Source organism: Brassica oleracea, chromosome C3, assembly GCF_000695525.1.
Source record: "Brassica oleracea var. oleracea cultivar TO1000 chromosome C3, BOL, whole genome shotgun sequence".
Lineage (NCBI taxonomy): Eukaryota > Viridiplantae > Streptophyta > Magnoliopsida > Brassicales > Brassicaceae > Brassica > Brassica oleracea.
Window position 1 is genome coordinate 17,756,866 of NC_027750.1, and position 19,752 is coordinate 17,776,617.

A 19,752-nucleotide genomic window follows, 5' to 3' on the forward strand; every position below is an offset into this window, starting at 1 on the left:
TTTTGTTACACTAGCCGATATATACACTTATTTTTATAAGTATTCCAGCAAAAATTTCATCAAAAACAGACATAAATTAAACCCGAAATTCATATACACAGTTTTCAAATTCATTTTTTCTCTTTCAAATTTTCATCAATTCTTACTTGTTTAGGTTACCCATGGTTTACACAAACATTTAAAAGATATTTCACACAAAATTTCATGAAAAACGGACAAGAATTACCTGATGTTTAAGCTTCAAAATCACCAATGAAGGATGGGGAAGAAGAGCTCTTCATGCGGACAGAGGAGAGAGGAGAGGGAACATGAAGACATGTGGACCAAGGTAAATCTGATTGGTTAAGGTTGTTTGTGGACCCCATTTGGTTGTTGTGTTTGGTTGGGTGTATTTAATTGAAAAATTAAATGAATTAATGAAGTGGAAAAAAAATATATTAAAGAAAGAAAGGTTAGTATAGAGAAAGGTTAGTATAGAGAATTCAAAGACAAAGGGGTAATGAGAAAACAGAAATGACAAAAAAAAAATGAATTTTTTTTTCATAAGGGCATTTGGAGTTAAAGCCCTCCCGCAGCCGACATGAATCTAGTTTGCTATCCAGTGATATTTTTATTGACATTTTCTTCAATGTACTTGTGCATTTCTGATTTCTTTGTACCAATCTGCTCGGGTAACAGATAAGCCATGATATCACTGGATAATAGTTAGTAATTGTTGGATGTTTGTTTGTGTATGATGAAAACACTTGATCTTAAATGTGACTGTCTCTTTACAATTTTGATTAACTGACATGAGGCAGCTACAACGTATATATCAAAGATCTTATGAAGTTAAAGAACGTTTCTTAAATCTGCTTTAACAAAAAAAAAGATTAAATTAATCAGCGAAGAGTACGTGTGATATTTGTAGCGGTTGGATTGCTTGGATAGCCTCAGCCTTTTGCAGAAGAGAACTTAGAACATCAACACATAATATGAACAAGTAAAGCAACAGATCCATGTCTTCAACTTGGAGTAGCTATGAGAATATCTCATATGAACTAGGATTAATTAATACTGAAAATTGAGACAGCTATTACACATAATATCGTCTATTTATCCATTACTGACATATTTTGGTTTTCCGCATAACCTCTTCCAAAAAAACTATTCAGTGTAATTATACATTTTTACTGACAATATTTTAGCTATCTAATGTGTATTATATTTTTTCACATATCTGTTATTAAGATAATTTATTAGTATGTACTGAAAAATCAATCAGTTTTTTTGTGTAAAATAAACCTGATTAAAATTATTTTTTTATAAATTTTGACAATTGTAACTTTGGTTTAGACAAATAATTTCACATATTGGGCCTAATAAGGCCTGTTTACATTGCGATAAAAAGGTGCATTATACGAGACACATGTCAATCAAAGAACCCGAGTCTGGAAAAGGGACACGTAGTCGCACACATAAGCAACAACATCAGGAAAGATGAAACTAGAACCCGAAACCATTTAAAAAAAAAAGGGGAGAACAATGCGATCTTGCCCAACATTAACTGCATATGGTCGCCACTATTGTGCGCCGCCACGTAGACTCGTCTCCTTAACCTTCACCTCTCTCCACCGCCACAATTCTGCTCAGTTTCTCAATTTCAGTCTCTTCACCGCCTTTCGTTCTCCCTTCTCCCGCATGGAGGTTCGCTAAATCCTTCCTCTCGCCATGAATCTCTGCTTCAGTTTTCTCTTACTAATTTTCTCTTTCGCTGAGATATATTCCTCTGGTTTTTCTGATTCGATTTGTTTGGAGACTCCGAAACTTGATTCAATTGGGCTAGAGGTATTAATTAGGTCTTAATTTGATAGTTTGCCAGTGTTTATTGCTTTTCTTATGGATGTTAGCAATTCCAGACCGGAACTGGTTTGACCGGTAATAAAGCAATGGTGGAAAATCTGAAGCGGTTTGGTGTGATATCATCGAAGAAAGTAGCTAAAGTGATGGAGGCTTTAGATAGAGGTCTCTTTGTACCAGCTGGATCTTCAGCTTATGCTGATACGCCCTTGCCTATAGGTTACAACGCCACCATATCCGCTCCACATATGCACGCCATGTGTTTGCAGCTCTTGGAAGATAAGCTTCAGCCTGGGATGCGCGCTTTGGATGTTGGCTCAGGTTCATATAAGTTTTCTTGAGATTTCAGCTTCCTTCCTGGTTTTGATCGTGTCTTTTTGTAGGAACTGGTTACTTGACTGGCTGCTTTGCTCTGATGGTTGGAGCTGAAGGACGCGTTGTTGGCGTGGATCATATCCCTCAGCTTGTCGATATGTCTATCAAGAACGTTGAAAAGAGTGTTGCTGCTTCTTTGCTTCAGAAAGGATCTCTCTCCTTACATGTTGGTGGTATGTAAAACGTTGAACGTATTGTTTCAGCCTCATGGAACCGTCTGCTGAAAACGTGAGATTTCTCTCTTATGACAGATGGAAGGAAAGGTTGGGGAGAGTTTGCGCCATACGATGCAATTCACGTAGGAGCAGCGGCATCAGAGGTCCCTCACGCGCTTTTGGACCAGCTGAAACCTGGTGGAAGAATGGTGATTCCAGTAGGAACATATTTTCAAGAGCTTAAGGTGATTGATAAAAGCGAGGATGGTTCCATCAAGGCACGTACTGAAACTTCAGTTAGGTATGTGCCTCTTACCAGCCGCGTTGAACAGACGGGAGGGTTTTGAAGAAACCAAGCAAGAACACTGCTTCCTACGTCTTAGTGTGCATATAGAGGTTGTGTATGTTCTGTAATATATTTTGATGGGTAACAAATAACAATATGTTTATGAACCAACAAAATAAATGAGAATAGTGTTCAAGAAATATAACATAGTAGTGAGTACCAAACATCTGAATTTAACCAACTCAAATGGATAAGGTACAATGATATTACAGCAAATTAGAAGTTTCCTTTGATTTCAAAAAATAAACTGAGATAAAAATAAAGAACGAATGTAAGCATATTATTGATGTGGCCGAATTTTTTTTTTGGTCAGTTCACTGTACATGTTGATTTTGAGAAATTATGACTTATTTTTTTTCTCTGAAAATTCATTAATAGTAGAAATTGTCACCCAAAACAAAACGGTGGCGCGGCGTGTTTGGGCACAAATTGGGTTTCCTTTTCCTCCGAGAGGTTTTGAAAACAGAACATTGCTCAACAACTTTGATTATCTGTTAGGACTTACTGTGCGAAAAGACATACCTGCAGTGTTGAGCCATGTCAACCGTTAAATCAATTTAGCATTGACATTTCACATATCTAAAACTGCTTCTTCAACAACAAAAAAGGTTAAAATGGACAATTTTAAGAAGTTAGAGGTTAAAATGGCTCAGTTGGAACTTGGAAGTTGTGATTTATTTTGGCTATTGTGTGTAAGTTGTGGGTTTCTTGACAGTTTTCCCGCATGAATTTACATTTACATACATATTTCATTTAATAATCCTCCTGAAAAAATTTTCCAAAAGAATTTTTCTTTAGGCTGACATCTTGATTTAGTTAATTTAAATTATTAAAATGTATAATTAAATTGATTTAAAACTGAATTTTGTTATTGTGCATACATATCACTAGAGTCTATAGACTCTCAATACGGTCCACAAAACAAATATGGTCTAGAAGCAAAAAAAAAGATTTTTAGGCTGGTTACGTATAAAAAATAGGAAATAATGATTGGACGGACTCGAACCCATCAACCTCAAACAAACTAATTGTAACCGTAAACCAACTAGTCTACCAAAACTTTTGCAAAACAAAGACCAATATTTTTCATATTCTATGTAGGGCCAAAAATCACATATTTACCTTATTCACAAAATAACCATTTAAATAGGGTAATTAATTGATGATCATGTGGCATTTAGTCCTTAATATATGCTACGCCGCCAATTAATCTTATACAATGTTTCCATATCTGGCCCAAATCCGTGGTCAAAATAGTAAACCCGGATCACCGTACGTTCGGATTAATGAAAAACTCGTTAATTAAAAATATAATAAAACACGGTAAAAACCCAAGAGCCCGACATTAACCCGCGATCCGACAATGGTTGACCCGATAAAACTCAGAAACCCAATAATATTTTCAAAAATGATTCAGTTTTATATACTTTTTAATAGTATATGAAATTGAATAGATTATTTAATTTGTGATTTTGATGAAACTTTTACAATGTCGTTTAAAGAAAATGGTGACAAAGAATACCAAAATTTATTGACATGACGCAGCATTTATTTTTGTTATTGATAATATATTATAAATCATTTTATTTTAAATTTTAAATTTAGTTAATAATAATTATTTAATTAGCTTTTATATTTAGCCAAAGTCCTAATTTGGCATAAAAATAGTTTAATATTTTGTTTTTATGTTAAAGGACAATTGAAGTTAAAAGAAAATTCAAATATTTCGTAAATAAAACATGATTTTTTTTTATTTTATGTTTTGAAATTACTAGTTAGTTTTTTCTAAGTAATTTTCCTTTAGTGATATTATATTAATATATAGTTATATATTGAAACTTATCATTTATTAATTTGCGGTTCAACCACAATTGACCCAATAACCACATTACTCAATGATCCAAAACTTATCCGGTCGGATTTAAAAACATTGATCTTATATATTCTACAATGTAACAAAATTTTAATGTGATATATTAAAAGTGAACAGTGGATATTTTGTAAGCTCTGATATATCACATTAAAAATTTTATGGTTACAAATTCAAATCGTTGCTCATGAATGCTATTTAACTGTATTCTCATATGATCTGAATTTTCTTATGATTTTGTCATTCTTTTTAATTATTCTCAAAAAGAAATCCGAAAGAAAGGAATTAACGGTTACATTTTAAGGAAACCTTTTTCTTGCGTTCGTTTTTGTTGTTGATTGCGTGTTTGCTGTGTGTGCGGTGTGGTGTGGTGTGGTGTGTCCATCGTCCCCATTTACCTTTTTTTTTTTACTTTTCGCTCAGTTTCAGATTTTACCTTCTTTTTTTTTGAAAAACAGATTTTGCGTTGTTTGTTTCCATTTTACAGCTTTTACTGATTTTGCGTTGTTTGTTTCCATTTTACAGATTTTGCGTTGTTTGTTCCCATCCCCTATATATTATTTGTGAAACATTACGACTTATTTTTATAGCCACGTGTCATCATTAAGATGATTCTTAGAATTATTAAAAAAATATGTTGGTCCATCTAATTATATAATAAGCTTTTTATTAAACTAAACATAAATTCATTATTAATGTCATTTATTATTTTTAATTTTAAAAACAACTATAAATTACTAAAACTGTTAAAAGTCTCACATTCAAATTTTGCGATTCATGGTTTAAAATTTTTTTTATGACAAAATACAAATGATTACAAAATCATATAAATAAAAGTTTAATTTAATTAATCATTAAGATTTAAAATATATATGTATATATATCATTCTAAATTAAACTATAAACCATATTGAATAAATAAATATTTTAATTTCAAAATTTACTTTGAATAATTTTTTTTGATAAAAGTTTTGAACTAACATTGATAAAAAATTTTAAATTATAAATTACTAAAATTATTAATCGCACAATGAAAATTTTGTTATCAGTAATTTAAAGTTTTTGCTATTAAAGATACACATGATCAAAAAAACATATGAGTAGAAAGCATCATTTAATAGACATTAATATTAAAAATATACTATGTATGTTAATATCATTTCAATTTAATTACATATCCTATCAAATTTTTTTAAAAAATGTTTGGATTAATAAAATTGATTTATACGTTCGCACCAATTTAATTATATATGTAATAGTTACTGACTTTTAATTATTCAATATATATTTATTATTTCAGAGTATGCAAGAATATATAATACATAAAATAGTTTATATATATAATGTTTATTCCGTGCGTGCAAGGCGCGGATCTTAATCTAGTAATCAGTTAAAGCACAGTTTCCACCTCTCTTTTTTGTCAAACAATAATCATCTATTATTTCTACAATTCTTCATCAATTTAACATTTCTCTTTTGTCTTTCGACATCAATTATTGTTATGCTAATCAGCCGACACGGTACGTTAGCAGAAAAAGAAATCGTACTTGGGTTCCGAGCGCTGTTAAAACTTAAAACTAAGCGTAATATTAAACCAGTCCATATAATTAAATATTTTATTCTCTTTTAACATAAAAAATATTTCGACATAAATAACTTGTATAATTAGGTACACAGTTTTTTCCTCATTGCCCATTTAGATACATAGTTTGTGTAACCAAATAAACAGTCACATAACTAATCATAATTAGGTGATTTAATCAATAATAGAGTTCCTATTTAAGATGATTAGTTGCGTACAAGTTTTGTTTTATCGAAATTCGTGGTTCCTATTCAGTTTACACTGGTAGTTAAGTCATCTCATCACCAAAATCATCAATTATTGTTACCAAAGATATAAGAGAAAAACTGAATGAGGTTGCTTGTACCATATCACGCGGCATCAACTGATCAACATCAATTTCTATTATATAGTTTTTATCTTTATATTTCCATTAATTAATGTATCGTCAGTCACAAGTCACAAACGTATTTGTTGCATCGAACACGTAATCCTCATCCTCTTTTGGTATTAATTTTTTCATTACATATCGTTGTCACAATATTCTCACTCCAACATATATTCCCTATATATACAGTTATCTTTATACCTTACCATCTACAAACTCATTCTCAATCACAAAAAACAAAGTAAAATTATCATATATAAAGAAATATGAAGCGCTTCATTGTCCTTTCCCTTTGCTTGCTTATGGTTCTTGAAACAACAAAGGGTTTAGATATCCATGACAAAGATGTGGAATCGGAGGATAGCTTGTGGGAGCTGTACGAGCGGTGGAGGAGCCACCACACGATAGCTAGGAGCTTTGAAGAGAAGGCAAAGAGGTTTAATGTGTTTAAGCACAACGTGAGACACATTCACGAGACCAACAAGAAGGAAAAACCTTACAAGCTCAAGCTCAATGAGTTTGGTGACATGACAACGGAGGAATTTAGAAGATCATACGCTGGTTCGAACATCAAACATCATAGGATGCTTAAAGGTGAAAGACGAGCAACAGGAAAATTCATGTATGCAAATGTTAATGCTCTGCCGACCTCCGTTGATTGGAGAAAGAACGGAGCTGTCACTCCTGTCAAAAACCAAGGCCAATGCGGTGAGTTATCTTTTTCTTGAAAATTACATCTTTACGAAATAAGTCAAATGAAATGTTTTGGTAGGGAACTCACTGATTACAAAGCTGCTTGAATATGTATATTACATCGGCCAACGGAATAAATGACAAAAAGAAATAATGTAAAATGAGAACCAAAATAAGGCTTAAGTTTTTGGTTAATTACTACAGGAAGCTGTTGGGCGTTTTCAACAGTTGTAGCAGTGGAAGGGATCAACCAAATAAGAACCAAAGAGCTGACATCACTATCAGAGCAAGAGCTAGTGGACTGTGATACGAATGAGAACCAAGGGTGTAGTGGAGGTCTGATGGACCTTGCTTTTGAGTTCATCAAGGAGAAAGGAGGGCTAACGAGCGAGCTAGTGTACCCTTACCAAGCTTCTGATGAAACATGTGACAAAAACAAGGTTTGTTACATACTGCACGTCAAGAAAGCTTAAATGGTGATGAAGTACAACAAATAACATAACTGTTACAATATCGCAGGAGAATGCGCCGGTGGTTTCAATCGATGGACACGAAGATGTTCCTGAGAACAGTGAGGATGATCTAATGAAAGCTGTTGCTAATCAGCCTGTCTCTGTTGCAATTGATGCTGGAAGTTCAGACTTCCAGTTCTACTCCGAGGTAAGAATAAGAGCAACCTCAATGGGGGTTCTTCCTCTTGGGTTCTTAAAACACAAATCATCATGTAATAAAACATATGTGTTTTAAGAACCCAAGAGCAAGAACCCCCATTGAGGTTGCTCTAAGAACATAATCTAAGATAAAAAAACAAACTATTAATCGTTTTAAATAAAAAAAAATTTTGCACTTGTTAATGAAAATCATTGAATATCCATTAATTAAGAAAGTTACAGGTTGTTCTTATTATTCAATGAACTGAAATAATTGGTAAAGATGGAACTCTGGTTCAAAATATGCACATATTTATGAAACAAAAAGAAGCCCTAGAAGGATATTTTTAATGAAATATAGTATTAGAGATATTTTTTTCTGAGACATGCATGGTGGTCGTAGGGAGTGTTTACGGGGCGATGTGGAACAGAGCTAAACCATGGAGTTGCAGCAGTAGGCTATGGAACAACGATAGATGGAACAAAGTATTGGATCGTTAAGAACTCTTGGGGAGAGGAATGGGGAGAGAAAGGATACATAAGGATGCAAAGAGGAATCCATCATAAGGAAGGTCTATGTGGTATTACTATGGAGGCTTCTTATCCTGTCAAGAACTCCAACACTAATCCTCCTGGACCTACCTCCACTACGCTTAAGGATGAACTCTAAAGCTCTTTATATATATATATTAATATTTACAAGAAAATAATAAGTTTGATTATCATTTTTTTATGATGCCTTATATTTCTTTTTAATAGTCTGACGTCTCTCAGTATATAAACGGATTCTTCTAAATTTATTGCTGAATCCGTTTCCAAAACCAAAAGAACATAGAAGGCTTTCTTGGTATAATGTAACTCGTTGATGATTGAATTTTCTTTTGATAAAGTAAAACAGACCCATTAGTTTAGTGGTTTGAATAAAAATCATTAATACTTTTATACTATGAGGTATGAATTTTGAATCCCGAAAAAATAAGATTTTTCATAATTATAATACAATATCATAATTATCTAACGTCAACAAAAAGTAAAATAAACAAAATTTCGCAACTATTTCTCCTTTTCTACAGATTGAGTTATGCTAAAATTCACAAAAAAAAATGATCAAAGATAGATGCATCCCACCAAAATGTTTTATTGGTTTAAACCCACAAACAAAGTTGACAAGTTCTGCGAAGCAGGAACCGCAGGATGACATAAACTTGTCATCAAGTTCACTTGAGCTTTACTAAAGTTACTAAAAGGGTATTCTGTGCCAAAGACGTTTAAGACAAAGTGATCCATTATTACTATATTTGTTTATTCTTTGTACATAAGCTCGTACTGCAAATATTCGCAAGGAAAAAACTTTTAACAGGTCTTAAAACAGCTCGAGGAGGTCCTGCGATAGCACATATTCTATTCGCATATGATAGCCTATTTTTTGCAAATAAAAAAGAGAAGATTGTACAGTCATTTTAAAGATACTCAAATATTAAGCGAATGCATCAGGAATATGAATAAAATTTTCTAAATCATCTAATACAATTTGACCATAATGTTCCAGATGCCATACATGCTAAATTGCAACATTTACTCGCTATTACAAGGATTGGTGGTATGAGAACCTATTTAGGTATTTCAAAAAGTTTAGGTGGATAAAAGAACCAATTTTTTGGATTCTCAGTGAAAGAATCCATATTACAATGAATGGTTGGACGGTTTGTTTTCTTACAAAAGGAAGAAATAAAGTCCTTATAAAATCAGTAGCATCAGCTCTGCTTACACATTTTATGTCATGCATTAGGTTACCAAAAATGATGACAAAATTTAACGAGTGCAATAGCAGACGCTTGGTGAAATAGTAGTGGAAATATTAATGACATGTATTGGTTCTCATGGGATATAAAACCGGGAGAATAGGTTTTCCTGACCTACAATATCTAAATATTGATTCATTAGCAATTTTGGAGGATAATAGAGAAGCCATAATCATTAATTCAAAATTTTTTCAAATGGAGGTATTATAAAAAAAAACAGATCTTTTGGATCACATAAAATCATATTTAACATCATATGGTTGGAGGAGTATGATTTCAGTTCGATCTCTGATTAAAAATGACTAACTAAAAGAGTGAATACATGAAGCTCTATATTAGTACGGAATGATCCTTAGATCCCAGCTCCTCACTTGAGGTCATCACTACCAAAACATCAAAATCAGTTTCTAAATCATTTACTCATTGTGAATAATCTTATTAATCTGGTGGATTATACTTAGAATATGGATTTTCTTAGGCACATATTTACCTAATTGATGTGAAAATTATCTAAAGTATGGAGGCTAGTCACACATCAAAATTAGATACATAATATGACATTATACAATGATTGGGAGATATTTTGTGAAATCACGTTACAGAATATGAAAATTATATATGGATATGAAACCAGCCCCTGAGTTTTATGGACCAAATACTAAACCACTTTTGGTTTTCACTTGGAAGCTTCAATTTTTTCCAAAGTTGAAACATTTTTTTTGGAAGCAATATTGGGATGTTTACCTGTTATTAAGAATTTAAGTTCAAGGAAAATTTAGTATTTCATGATGTGGTATATGTGGAGTAGGAGAGAAATCAATAAACTACGTCTTATTTGAATGCCCAAACATAGGATTTGTCAAACATTCCTTCTAATCTAGGGTGTTTCCAATGTATATTATCGATTATCAAGATTTCCAAAGGATTGTAATTTCAACTATTTTCCATGTATTTTGTGGTATATTTGAAAAAAAATCGAAATTGCAAGAATCATAAGTAAAAAAAATGGAAACCTACAAGAGATTTTGCATGTAACAGAAATAGAGGATACACTGTAGGTTGACACAAATCAAGATTTGAAAATTCCAGTGGAACAATATCTTTTGCAAACGGTTCGGCATGAGGGAGATGTGTGATGGTGCTATATAGATGGATCATGAGTCTAACAAGATAAGTTTTCAAGACAAGAATGATTTTCCAAAACATGGATTCCATATGACAAGATAATAGGACAATGAATATCTGACGAAGTCTATCTCTTTTACATGCAGAATGTGAAGTTTTGATTTAAGAAATAGAGTGCATGAAAAACTCTATAGTTCTTGGAGGTAGTGTTCACAACAGACTGTTCTAACCTGGTGAAGATAGTATCTACATAGACGGAATGACCAGCTTTCATGTTTGATAGGGCGGAAATTCAACGATGTAAAGAGTTATTCTCTCACTTTAAATCTAACATATTCCAAAAACAAAGAACACAATGACGGACGAACTAATACGAAATGCTCAAAAAATTTCTTTCTTACGTTGTGTACTATGTTAATTATGTATTACTAATATGAATTTTTGAATTGGCGAATAGTTCAAACTAATTTATTTATTGTTGATAAAAAAAATCCATTTACATTTCTAATGTTATGACCATATCCCTTACTTATTAATAGAGAAACATTTTAAGAGAATAACTTTTGTTTAGTAATAAATTCACAAGTTTGTCATTATTGACGAGGTGTCATCATCACATGTTTCCACATGTTCCTTTTTATAATATACCAACATTTACTAGAACAATTATGATATATGTCATTGGTAGATGTATAATATGTTACGGAGTAATGAAATGACTATAGTTACTTGACTAAATGCAAGGACCTGACTATATGCATTTGGTCAAACGTTTAATGTCGTATTTGAAATGGATATCATATTTACAAGTTACCAATAATAGCTTAATGATTATGTTTACAATTAATTTTTTGAACTTTGTAACTCTATTTACTATTGAAAATAAAATATGTTCATACAATTATTTTGTAATATTATTACATTATATATACGATTTTGTACTATGTTTTTTTTTTACAAAATTGGATCTTAGGTATTTCGAGTTCAAACATAAAAAAATCTAAGGAATGTAATAATTAGAGATAAGAATGAAAAAAAATTACGAGATGAGAATTAGAGTAAAACTCATCTATGTAGAACCCATCTTTTTCTGAAAAAATTAGATCAGAAATATGGGATCGACGAATACCTATTTCTCTTTTCTATTTATGATCTCTAATATTTTTGCTTTTTAAACCAAAAAAAATTATGGACTGTCAGTATAAAAGCATCTTATTATACAAACGGACCTTTGACAAACTAATGTTCCACTATCGTTAACTTTTGTTACAGTTTTTCTTTATATTTCCCTATATAGTTTTGAGTCTATAGTTTTCATATAGGCGTTTGATTCTATACATTTACAAGTGAAGTTATTATAACTCAAAGATTTGTAATAGGTGGATTAACTATTTTCATGTGTTTAGTAGTCACATAAGTTATAAAACTGTTTACAACCATTTAAACGTGTACTTTCTAACTCCATTTTATGTATTTTTGTTTATAATTTTCTTTTACAAATTAAAAACAAATTTTAAAAGCTAAAAAACATATTTTTCCATATATGATTTCACAATGGTTAGATTATGTCATATAAAAATCTATATATCAATTAAATATATGTTGTTTAATTTATTTTATCCCGTGCAAGGCACAAATGTTGATCTAGTCCGGTCGTTACTACAAAGTAAAATTATTTAATGTATCGTTCTTTCAACGCTGAATATTTAACAAAAACATTTTAACCAAAATGTCCCTTGAAAGAGAGGAGTAAATAAATAGCAAATTTGAGCCTTTTTTTATTCACAAACAAATCTATTTAGCTATTGTCCGTGCCTGAGCGTTTGGGAGCTATAGGAGGCATCCATGTCGATGGCGTCTTCTTCTTCTTCTTCTCTTGCAACCCAATCCTTTTATACTTGGTTTTCTCTATCTCACCCACTTCACCTCCCTCAACCTTATCCACTTGTTCGCTCTTCACTCTGTCGAAAATCCATCTCTCTGTCCGCTACTTCCCCTTCTTCTCCTCCCATTTTCCTCTCATGTTTCGACGACCCACCACCACCACCAAATGTTCCGGAACCAGATAATCCGACAACTATTAGCGAAGAAGTAGATGATGATGAAGACGAAGAAGACCCAATTCTCAAATTCTTCAAGTCACGAACTTTAAAAGCAGAGGACCCTCCTCAAGAATCCAAATTCTCCCTCCAGAAGAATCGTCGAACCTCCTGGCACTTAGCTTCCGACTTCTCCGACCTTGAAACCGAAATCGAGCCCGACCCAACAAAATCCGCCTCTGTAGCAAACCAGCAAACACTTGGTGTGCACAACAATACACCCTCTGTCGCTGTGGAAATCCTGGAAACAGCTAAGAATCTGACAGAGAATCAAACTCTAGGAGAGATGTTAGCAGGTTTCGAAAAAAGGGTCAGCGAGAAAGAGTGCGTAGAGGCATTAGTGATGATGGGTGAATCTGGTTTCATCAAGAGCTGTTTGTACTTGTACGAGTGGATGAGTCTGCAGAACCCCTCACTCGTTTCGCCTCGTGCTTCCTCTGTGTTGTTTACATTGCTCGGTAGAGAAGGAATGGCTGATATGATTCTGCTTCTTCTTCGTAATCTACCTGACAAGGATGAGTTCAGAGATGTTCGTCTCTACAACGCCGCCATTTCTGCACTCTCAGCTTCTCAAAGGTACTTCCTTTCTTCAGCTCTAGATAATTTAAACTTGTATCCTTTTGATCAAATTTTCTCTTCTTTTAATTAGTTATGATGATGCTTTGGAAGTTTATGAGTCCATGGATAAGATCAATGTCCATCCAGACAGTGTTACATGCGCTGTAATGATCACCACAATGAGGAAAGCAGGACGAACTGCGAAAGAAATCTGGGAGATATTCGAGAAAATGAGCGAGAAAGGTGTGCGTTGCTGGAGTCAGGATGTTTTCGGCGCCCTTGTGAAATCCTTTTGCGACGAAGGGCTTAAAGAAGAAGCTCTTGTGATACAAACTGAGATGGAGAAGAGAGGAATACGTTCAAACACCATAGTGTACAACACGTTGATGGATGCTTACAACAAGTCCAACCACGTTGAAGAAGTGGAAGGTCTTTTCGCTGAAATGAGAGGTAAAGGGTTGAAGCCCACATCCGCAACTTATAACATTCTTATGGATGCTTATGCTAGAAGAATGCAACCTGATATCGTAGAGACCCTTCTGAAGGAGATGGAGGGTTTAGGTTTAGAGCCAAATGTGAAATCCTACACGTGTTTGATTAGTGCGTATGGTAGGACGAAGAAGATGAGTGATATGGCTGCTGATGCTTTCTTGCGGATGAAGAGAGTAGGTTTGAAACCTACTTCACATTCTTACACAGCTCTTATTCATGCTTACTCTGTTAGCGGGTGGCACGAGAAAGCTTATGCTTCCTTTGAAGAGATGTGTAAAGAAGGGATTAAACCGTCGGTTGAAACGTACACGTCGCTTCTCGATGCGTTCAGAAGGTGTGGTGATGTAGAAAAGCTGACGGAGATTTGGAAACTAATGCTGAGAGAGAGAATACAAGGGACAAGGGTGACATATAACACTCTTCTTGATGGGTTTGCGAAACAAGGTCACTACATTGAAGCGAGGGATGTTGTTTCCGAGTTTGGTAAAATGGGTTTGGAGCCGACTGTTATGGCATACAATATGCTGATGAATGCTTACGCAAGGGGAGGACAAGATTCGAAACTGCCACAGCTGTTGAAAGAAATGGCTGCTCTCAACTTAAAACCTGATTCCATCACTTATTCGACCATGATCTACGCTTTTGTCCGTGTCCGAGACTTCAAAAGAGCATTCTTTTACCACAAGATGATGGTTAAAAGCGGGCAAGTACCAGACCCGAGGTCATATGAGAAACTTAGGGCCATTCTTGAAGACAAGGCAAAAACAAAGAACAGAAAAGATAAAAATGCTATACTTGGTATTATCAATAGCAAGTTCGGTCGTGTTGAAGCTAAGCCCAGAGGAAAGAAGGACGAGTTCTGGAAATACAAGAGGAACCGAACATCTTATAAACCCCAAGCGTAGCCTGTTAAGCTATTTAAATGCCATAGTATTACATAGTGAAGATGTAAGTCTAGTTCAGTTCATGTAATATATATTTCTTGTTTATAGGAGATACCTTGATCACGTGGACTAAAAAGTGCAGGAGTTTAGCTTTGTTGTTCCGACAAGCAAAGAATCTCTTAAGCTTTAAGCAATCTTTCAGATATAATAACTAACTCTTTACCCTCTACATCACATATCACACTCTCTCTCGTTTACACAATCAAAAAGAGAGAACAAAAATGAAAATCTTGGTTCTTATGTTGACAGTCGTAGTAATCTCAGAGGTTTGCTTGGTGGGCGCGTGTCGATCATACTGTGGAAATATAACGGTGGATTATCCGTTTGGAATCCGGAATGGATGTGGGCATCCAGGGTACAGAGATCTCTTATTTTGTATGAATGATGTGTTGATGTTTCACATACGTTCAGGTTCTTATAGAGTGTTGGATATTGACTACGCGTACCAGTCGATAACGCTGCATGATCCTCACATGTCGAATTGCGGAACCATTGTGCTTGGTGGCAAAGGCAATGGCTTTGAAGCTGAGGATTGGAGAGCTCCTTATTTCAATCCTACCTCTGATAATGTCTTTATGTTGATCGGTTGTTCTCCCAAATCTCCTATCTTTCAAGGTTAGTAAGTTGGACTACAACACATACGTCAAATAATTTTTATTTGCATTCTTTAGACTAAACAAATCCGGTTTACAATTTAGTTTGAGCTTGCTTTCTCGGTTTATATAACTCTCGTTCAGAAGAAAACGCAATCGGTTTGATGCAATATTGATTTGGTTCATTTTGTATTCGGTTTGGGTTTTGGTTAAACTTTGAGATATTATTTAAGTAATTATTGTTATGTTATATGATTATATATATACATATTAACATATAGATGTGATTAAAGTTTCTAAAGAACATTAAAAAATTTTGGTTATGATGATAAAGGTTTTTAGATTCGGAATTTTCCTTTCAAATCCGGTTTAAATGCGGTTGAATAGAGTTTGATAAACTAAATTTCCACTATTAATGTTAGGCTTTCCGGAAAAGAAATTACCATGTCACAACATCTCTGGAATGAGCTGTGAAGAATACATGTCGTGCCCGGCATGGGATATGGTTGGATATAGACAGCCGGGTCTATCATCCGGATCGGGTCCACCCATGTGCTGTGCGATTGGATTTGAATCAGTAAAAGCGATAAATCTAAGTAAGTTGGAGTGTGAAGGATACAGTAGTGCATACAATCTCGCACCCTTGAAGCTTAGAGGACCTTCTGATTGGGCTTATGGAATACGAGTCAAGTACGAGCTACAAGGGAGTGATGCGTTTTGTCGTGCGTGTGTTGCAACTTCCGGTACTTGTGGCTACGAATCTGCTGATGGTGGAGGGCTTAGGCACGTTTGCATTTGTGACCACCACAATTCTACCACAAACTGTGATTCAGGTCGGTTTTGCATTATCATTTTATGATTTATCTAAAAAAAACTAAAGCTCTCTATACTCGAACCAGCTGGTTCACAAACTTGTTTTACTTTATTAAAATGCTGATGATATCTATTTTTATGTAGTTTTTTTTTTTTTTGCTAACATTTGGTACAACTCTATTTTTATGTAGTTGTAGCACCAACCAGTACATCTTCAAGTGTTCGACCAAAAACCATTGGATGTAAGTATCAAAATGCATTTACGTGTACTAATTTGGTTTATTAATTTAAGCTAAATTATTACCGTTTCTTTTGCAGCACTGATCCTCTACTTCATAGCTATGAACATACGTTTTAAAAGAAGACAATGAATGACCCATTAATAATGTCTGGAATTAAGCGTCTATTTTTATTTTACTCAGACATTTAGTTTCATTAAAATTGTTTGAAGTTTTGTACGCATTCCCACGAATTTCGATTTATACACCAAAATTTATAGACTTCATAATATGTGAAGAGTCAGCGCTAAGTAAAGAGAGAGGTGAAAATCCCAATAAACATATCTCCTTGTTTACGAGTTCCGATTCCCATTGGCAGTAAACTGAGTTTGCTCTTAGATATTTCTAGAATTAATTTCTAATAATAATTTAATTGAGTAACTAAAATTTAAAGTCAAAACAAGAATTCTGCAATAAATAAAGGATATATGACTCAAAAATATTTTAAAATTTGGAGACATATTTTACTCAAAAATTATTTTGATTCTCTTTCTCATACTATTTATTTTAAAATATTTTGTAGGTAAACTTATACAAATGAGTTTTATTCAAATGAAAGCTTTTATAATAAAATTCTTCTACTTTTAGGAGAATATATAAAAACACTATTTTACCCCTAAATTAACTATAATGTATGTCTACTGAATATAGTTCCTTTATTTTAAAGGAAATATAAAGGAATGCTATCATAAAGGAAATATAAAGGAATGCTATCTTGCCTCTGAACTAAGAGTCAGAATTAGGATTTCATATATTTTTTATTTCTTCTTTTTTTTTGGTCAAATATTTTTTATTTCTTCTAAGAGCATCTCAAAAAAACACTCTATAACTTCAAATATGAAGTTTTTAGCTCTCCAAAAATGAACTTCAAAACTTCAAATTTGAAGTTTTGAGGAGTGAAACTCTATATTTGAAGTTTCACTACTCAAAACTTCAAATTTGAAGTTTCATATTTTTATTTGCATTTTGGTCCCTACAATTACACATCACATTTATGATTCATAAATATTTTTTTTTTATTGTTTTAATCCTTATAAAAATTATATCTCATAAATATTTTAAGTTTTGTTTACAAAATTTAAGTTTACACATAAAATTAAAAAAAAAACTTTAAAAGAAGGTTTAATATATTTAAAACTAGATTTAGATAACAAAAATATACAAAAAAAAACTTAACAAAAAAACTTTAAAAAAATTACATGAAGATATAACTATTACACCGATTTAAATATAACAACAACACTAATTGTAAGTTTGATCCGGAACCTTCAAAATTTCCAAATAATGTCCAATCTTCTTTGTATAACTGAAGATGGTTGTTGTTGTTGTTGATGATGTCTTTTCGTACAATTCTTTCTTGTTCATATTAAATATATTAACGAGTATTAATATCATCGATAAAAGTTAGTCTTTTATCAATATTTCATGTTTCTCTTTTACATCCTTGTTCTGATCTAATGTATTTACAAGTATTAAATCACCTAATTTCAATAATTTTTATCTCTAATCTACAAATTAAAAATGAGGAGAGCCATTTTTACTTCCAAATGCACTAGTAGATCATATATGCATCACGAAAATCACTTTATGGAATAATATGGTATTTTGCTTGAAGTTTAATATTAATTAAGTTATTCTGTTTAAAACTTTATATTTTAATTTAATATTTTATTAGTTGATATTGTTGTAATATGTTTATATATGTGCTAGTTATTTATAAAAGTTTTATGAATTCAAATTGAATATGACAAATATAAGGACCATATTATAAAATACAAATAGTTTTGAAGGTGAGTTTAAAGTTTTGCTTTTGGAGAATAACACCTTTAAACTTCAAATATAGAATTTGAGAAACTTCAAAATAAAATTTCTTTTTGGAGATGATCTATGAGACTAGCATACAGAAATTATATTAAAGAAACATACATTGGAACCTATATAATAGTGTTCATGTATTTTAGATGAAAATATAGAAGAAATAATAGAAGTGGGTTGAAAATACCTTTAGAGATTCTTATTGAAAACATCTTTGATTGTGGTTTTAGAATATCATTATCTGTGGAGAGACTCTTAAAAATTTCTCACCAATTTAATATTCGTATTTTCATTTATAACTAAATTATAAATCATAAATAAAGTTAAACAAACAAAAATATGATAAATGTCTTAATGGTCTCTTTAAAGAACGAAGTTCCTTCCCAGTGAACCGTTTACTCACCTCCTTATTTTCTCTTTTTCTTTCTGTTTTTTTTTTTATCTTTTGATTTTTTTTGTTTTCTAATTCTTGAATTTTTTTGTAAGATGCTCGCAACACTGATTCTCTTATGTTTGTATTCGGACTAAAATTTTCAATTTATAATAAAGAATGAATAAAACAAATATTTAAAAAATAAAACAAATTTGGAAGGATTGAAAACAACTATTTCTAACTAATCTTTAACTCAATAAATTGAATTAAACAAATTTAGAAAATTGAAAATAAACGAATAAGTATTATCATTGATCTATATAATTCTCCATATTTAACTTTCACAATTCCGTTGGAAAACATCAGACTAAAAGGTAAATGAATGAAAACTAATAAAAAAGAGAGTTAGAGAATAATTTTACCAAAATATTAAACCAATTTTCATAAAGCCTTGTTTTCAGTAACCATTTTGGTTGCATCTGCATCCATGTCATCATTTGGACGACTTTGGATCATGATTTGGATGACGTATGTCAATATGTTCTTGAGGCTCTATTTGTTTTTTTTTGCCATAGTTATTTGTGCATGAATTAGTATGTTCTAATGTATGTAGGACTGAGTTTTTACCCAAACCGAAGAAAAAAATTCAACTTTTGGTGCAGGTTCGGTTATGAGTTCATTTTTAATTCAATAAAATTTATAAAAAATTCAATTTTCGTTTGGTTTGGTAGGTGGTTAGTTTACTTTCCAAAAACAAATTAACTAAATTTCAAACCGAACTAAACAAATTTCAAACTGAATTAACCACAACATCCAAAATTATCAAAGACTTTAACCCAGTTAAACCAAAACGTAAGCAAAACCAAAAACTTTGATTAATTTTGGCAGTTTTCAAAACATGAATTAGCTGAATATCCAACCCAATCAATTTTTTACGGATCAGTTCACTAAAATTTTGGGCGAACCGAATTACAAAAAAATGA

At 32.4% G+C, this 19,752-nt stretch overlaps 4 protein-coding genes across 7 annotated transcripts; all 4 read left to right on the forward strand.

Annotated features, from left to right (window-relative positions):
• The first annotated feature begins 1,469 nt into the window (after positions 1-1,469).
• LOC106331380 (protein-L-isoaspartate O-methyltransferase 2) lies at positions 1,470-2,851 on the forward strand. 4 transcript variants are annotated; one of them, XM_013769719.1, is made up of 5 exons: positions 1,473-1,686; positions 1,798-1,827; positions 1,899-2,160; positions 2,223-2,387; positions 2,466-2,850. In XM_013769719.1, the coding sequence occupies exons 1-5, from the start codon at positions 1,525-1,527 to the stop codon at positions 2,714-2,716; spliced, it is 870 nt and encodes a 289-aa protein (XP_013625173.1). In that variant the 5' UTR covers positions 1,473-1,524; the 3' UTR covers positions 2,717-2,850. The 4 variants fall into 4 exon arrangements, with proteins under 4 accessions (XP_013625174.1, XP_013625173.1, XP_013625175.1 ...); XM_013769720.1 differs by lacking the exon at positions 1,798-1,827 and having other exon boundaries at positions 1,470-1,686; positions 1,890-2,160; positions 2,466-2,851; XM_013769721.1 differs by lacking the exon at positions 1,798-1,827 and having other exon boundaries at positions 1,475-1,686; positions 2,466-2,848.
• Positions 2,852-6,729: 3,878 nt separating this feature from the next.
• LOC106334591 (KDEL-tailed cysteine endopeptidase CEP1) lies at positions 6,730-8,586 on the forward strand. Its single transcript, XM_013772896.1, has 4 exons — positions 6,730-7,242; positions 7,432-7,667; positions 7,747-7,887; positions 8,281-8,586. Exons 1-4 carry the CDS (start codon positions 6,801-6,803, stop codon positions 8,545-8,547), a joined length of 1,086 nt encoding a protein of 361 aa, XP_013628350.1. The 5' UTR covers positions 6,730-6,800; the 3' UTR covers positions 8,548-8,586.
• A 3,993-nt stretch (positions 8,587-12,579) lies between these two features.
• Positions 12,580-14,949, forward strand: LOC106334592 (pentatricopeptide repeat-containing protein At5g50280, chloroplastic). The gene is made up of 2 exons (XM_013772897.1): positions 12,580-13,479; positions 13,553-14,949. Exons 1-2 carry the CDS (start codon positions 12,650-12,652, stop codon positions 14,856-14,858), a joined length of 2,136 nt encoding a protein of 711 aa, XP_013628351.1. The 5' UTR covers positions 12,580-12,649; the 3' UTR covers positions 14,859-14,949.
• A 47-nt stretch (positions 14,950-14,996) lies between these two features.
• On the forward strand, positions 14,997-16,851 carry LOC106334593. The gene is made up of 4 exons (XM_013772898.1): positions 14,997-15,512; positions 15,913-16,323; positions 16,495-16,545; positions 16,622-16,851. The coding sequence occupies exons 1-4, from the start codon at positions 15,119-15,121 to the stop codon at positions 16,672-16,674; spliced, it is 909 nt and encodes a 302-aa protein (XP_013628352.1). The 5' UTR covers positions 14,997-15,118; the 3' UTR covers positions 16,675-16,851.
• Positions 16,852-19,752: the final 2,901 nt, after the last annotated feature.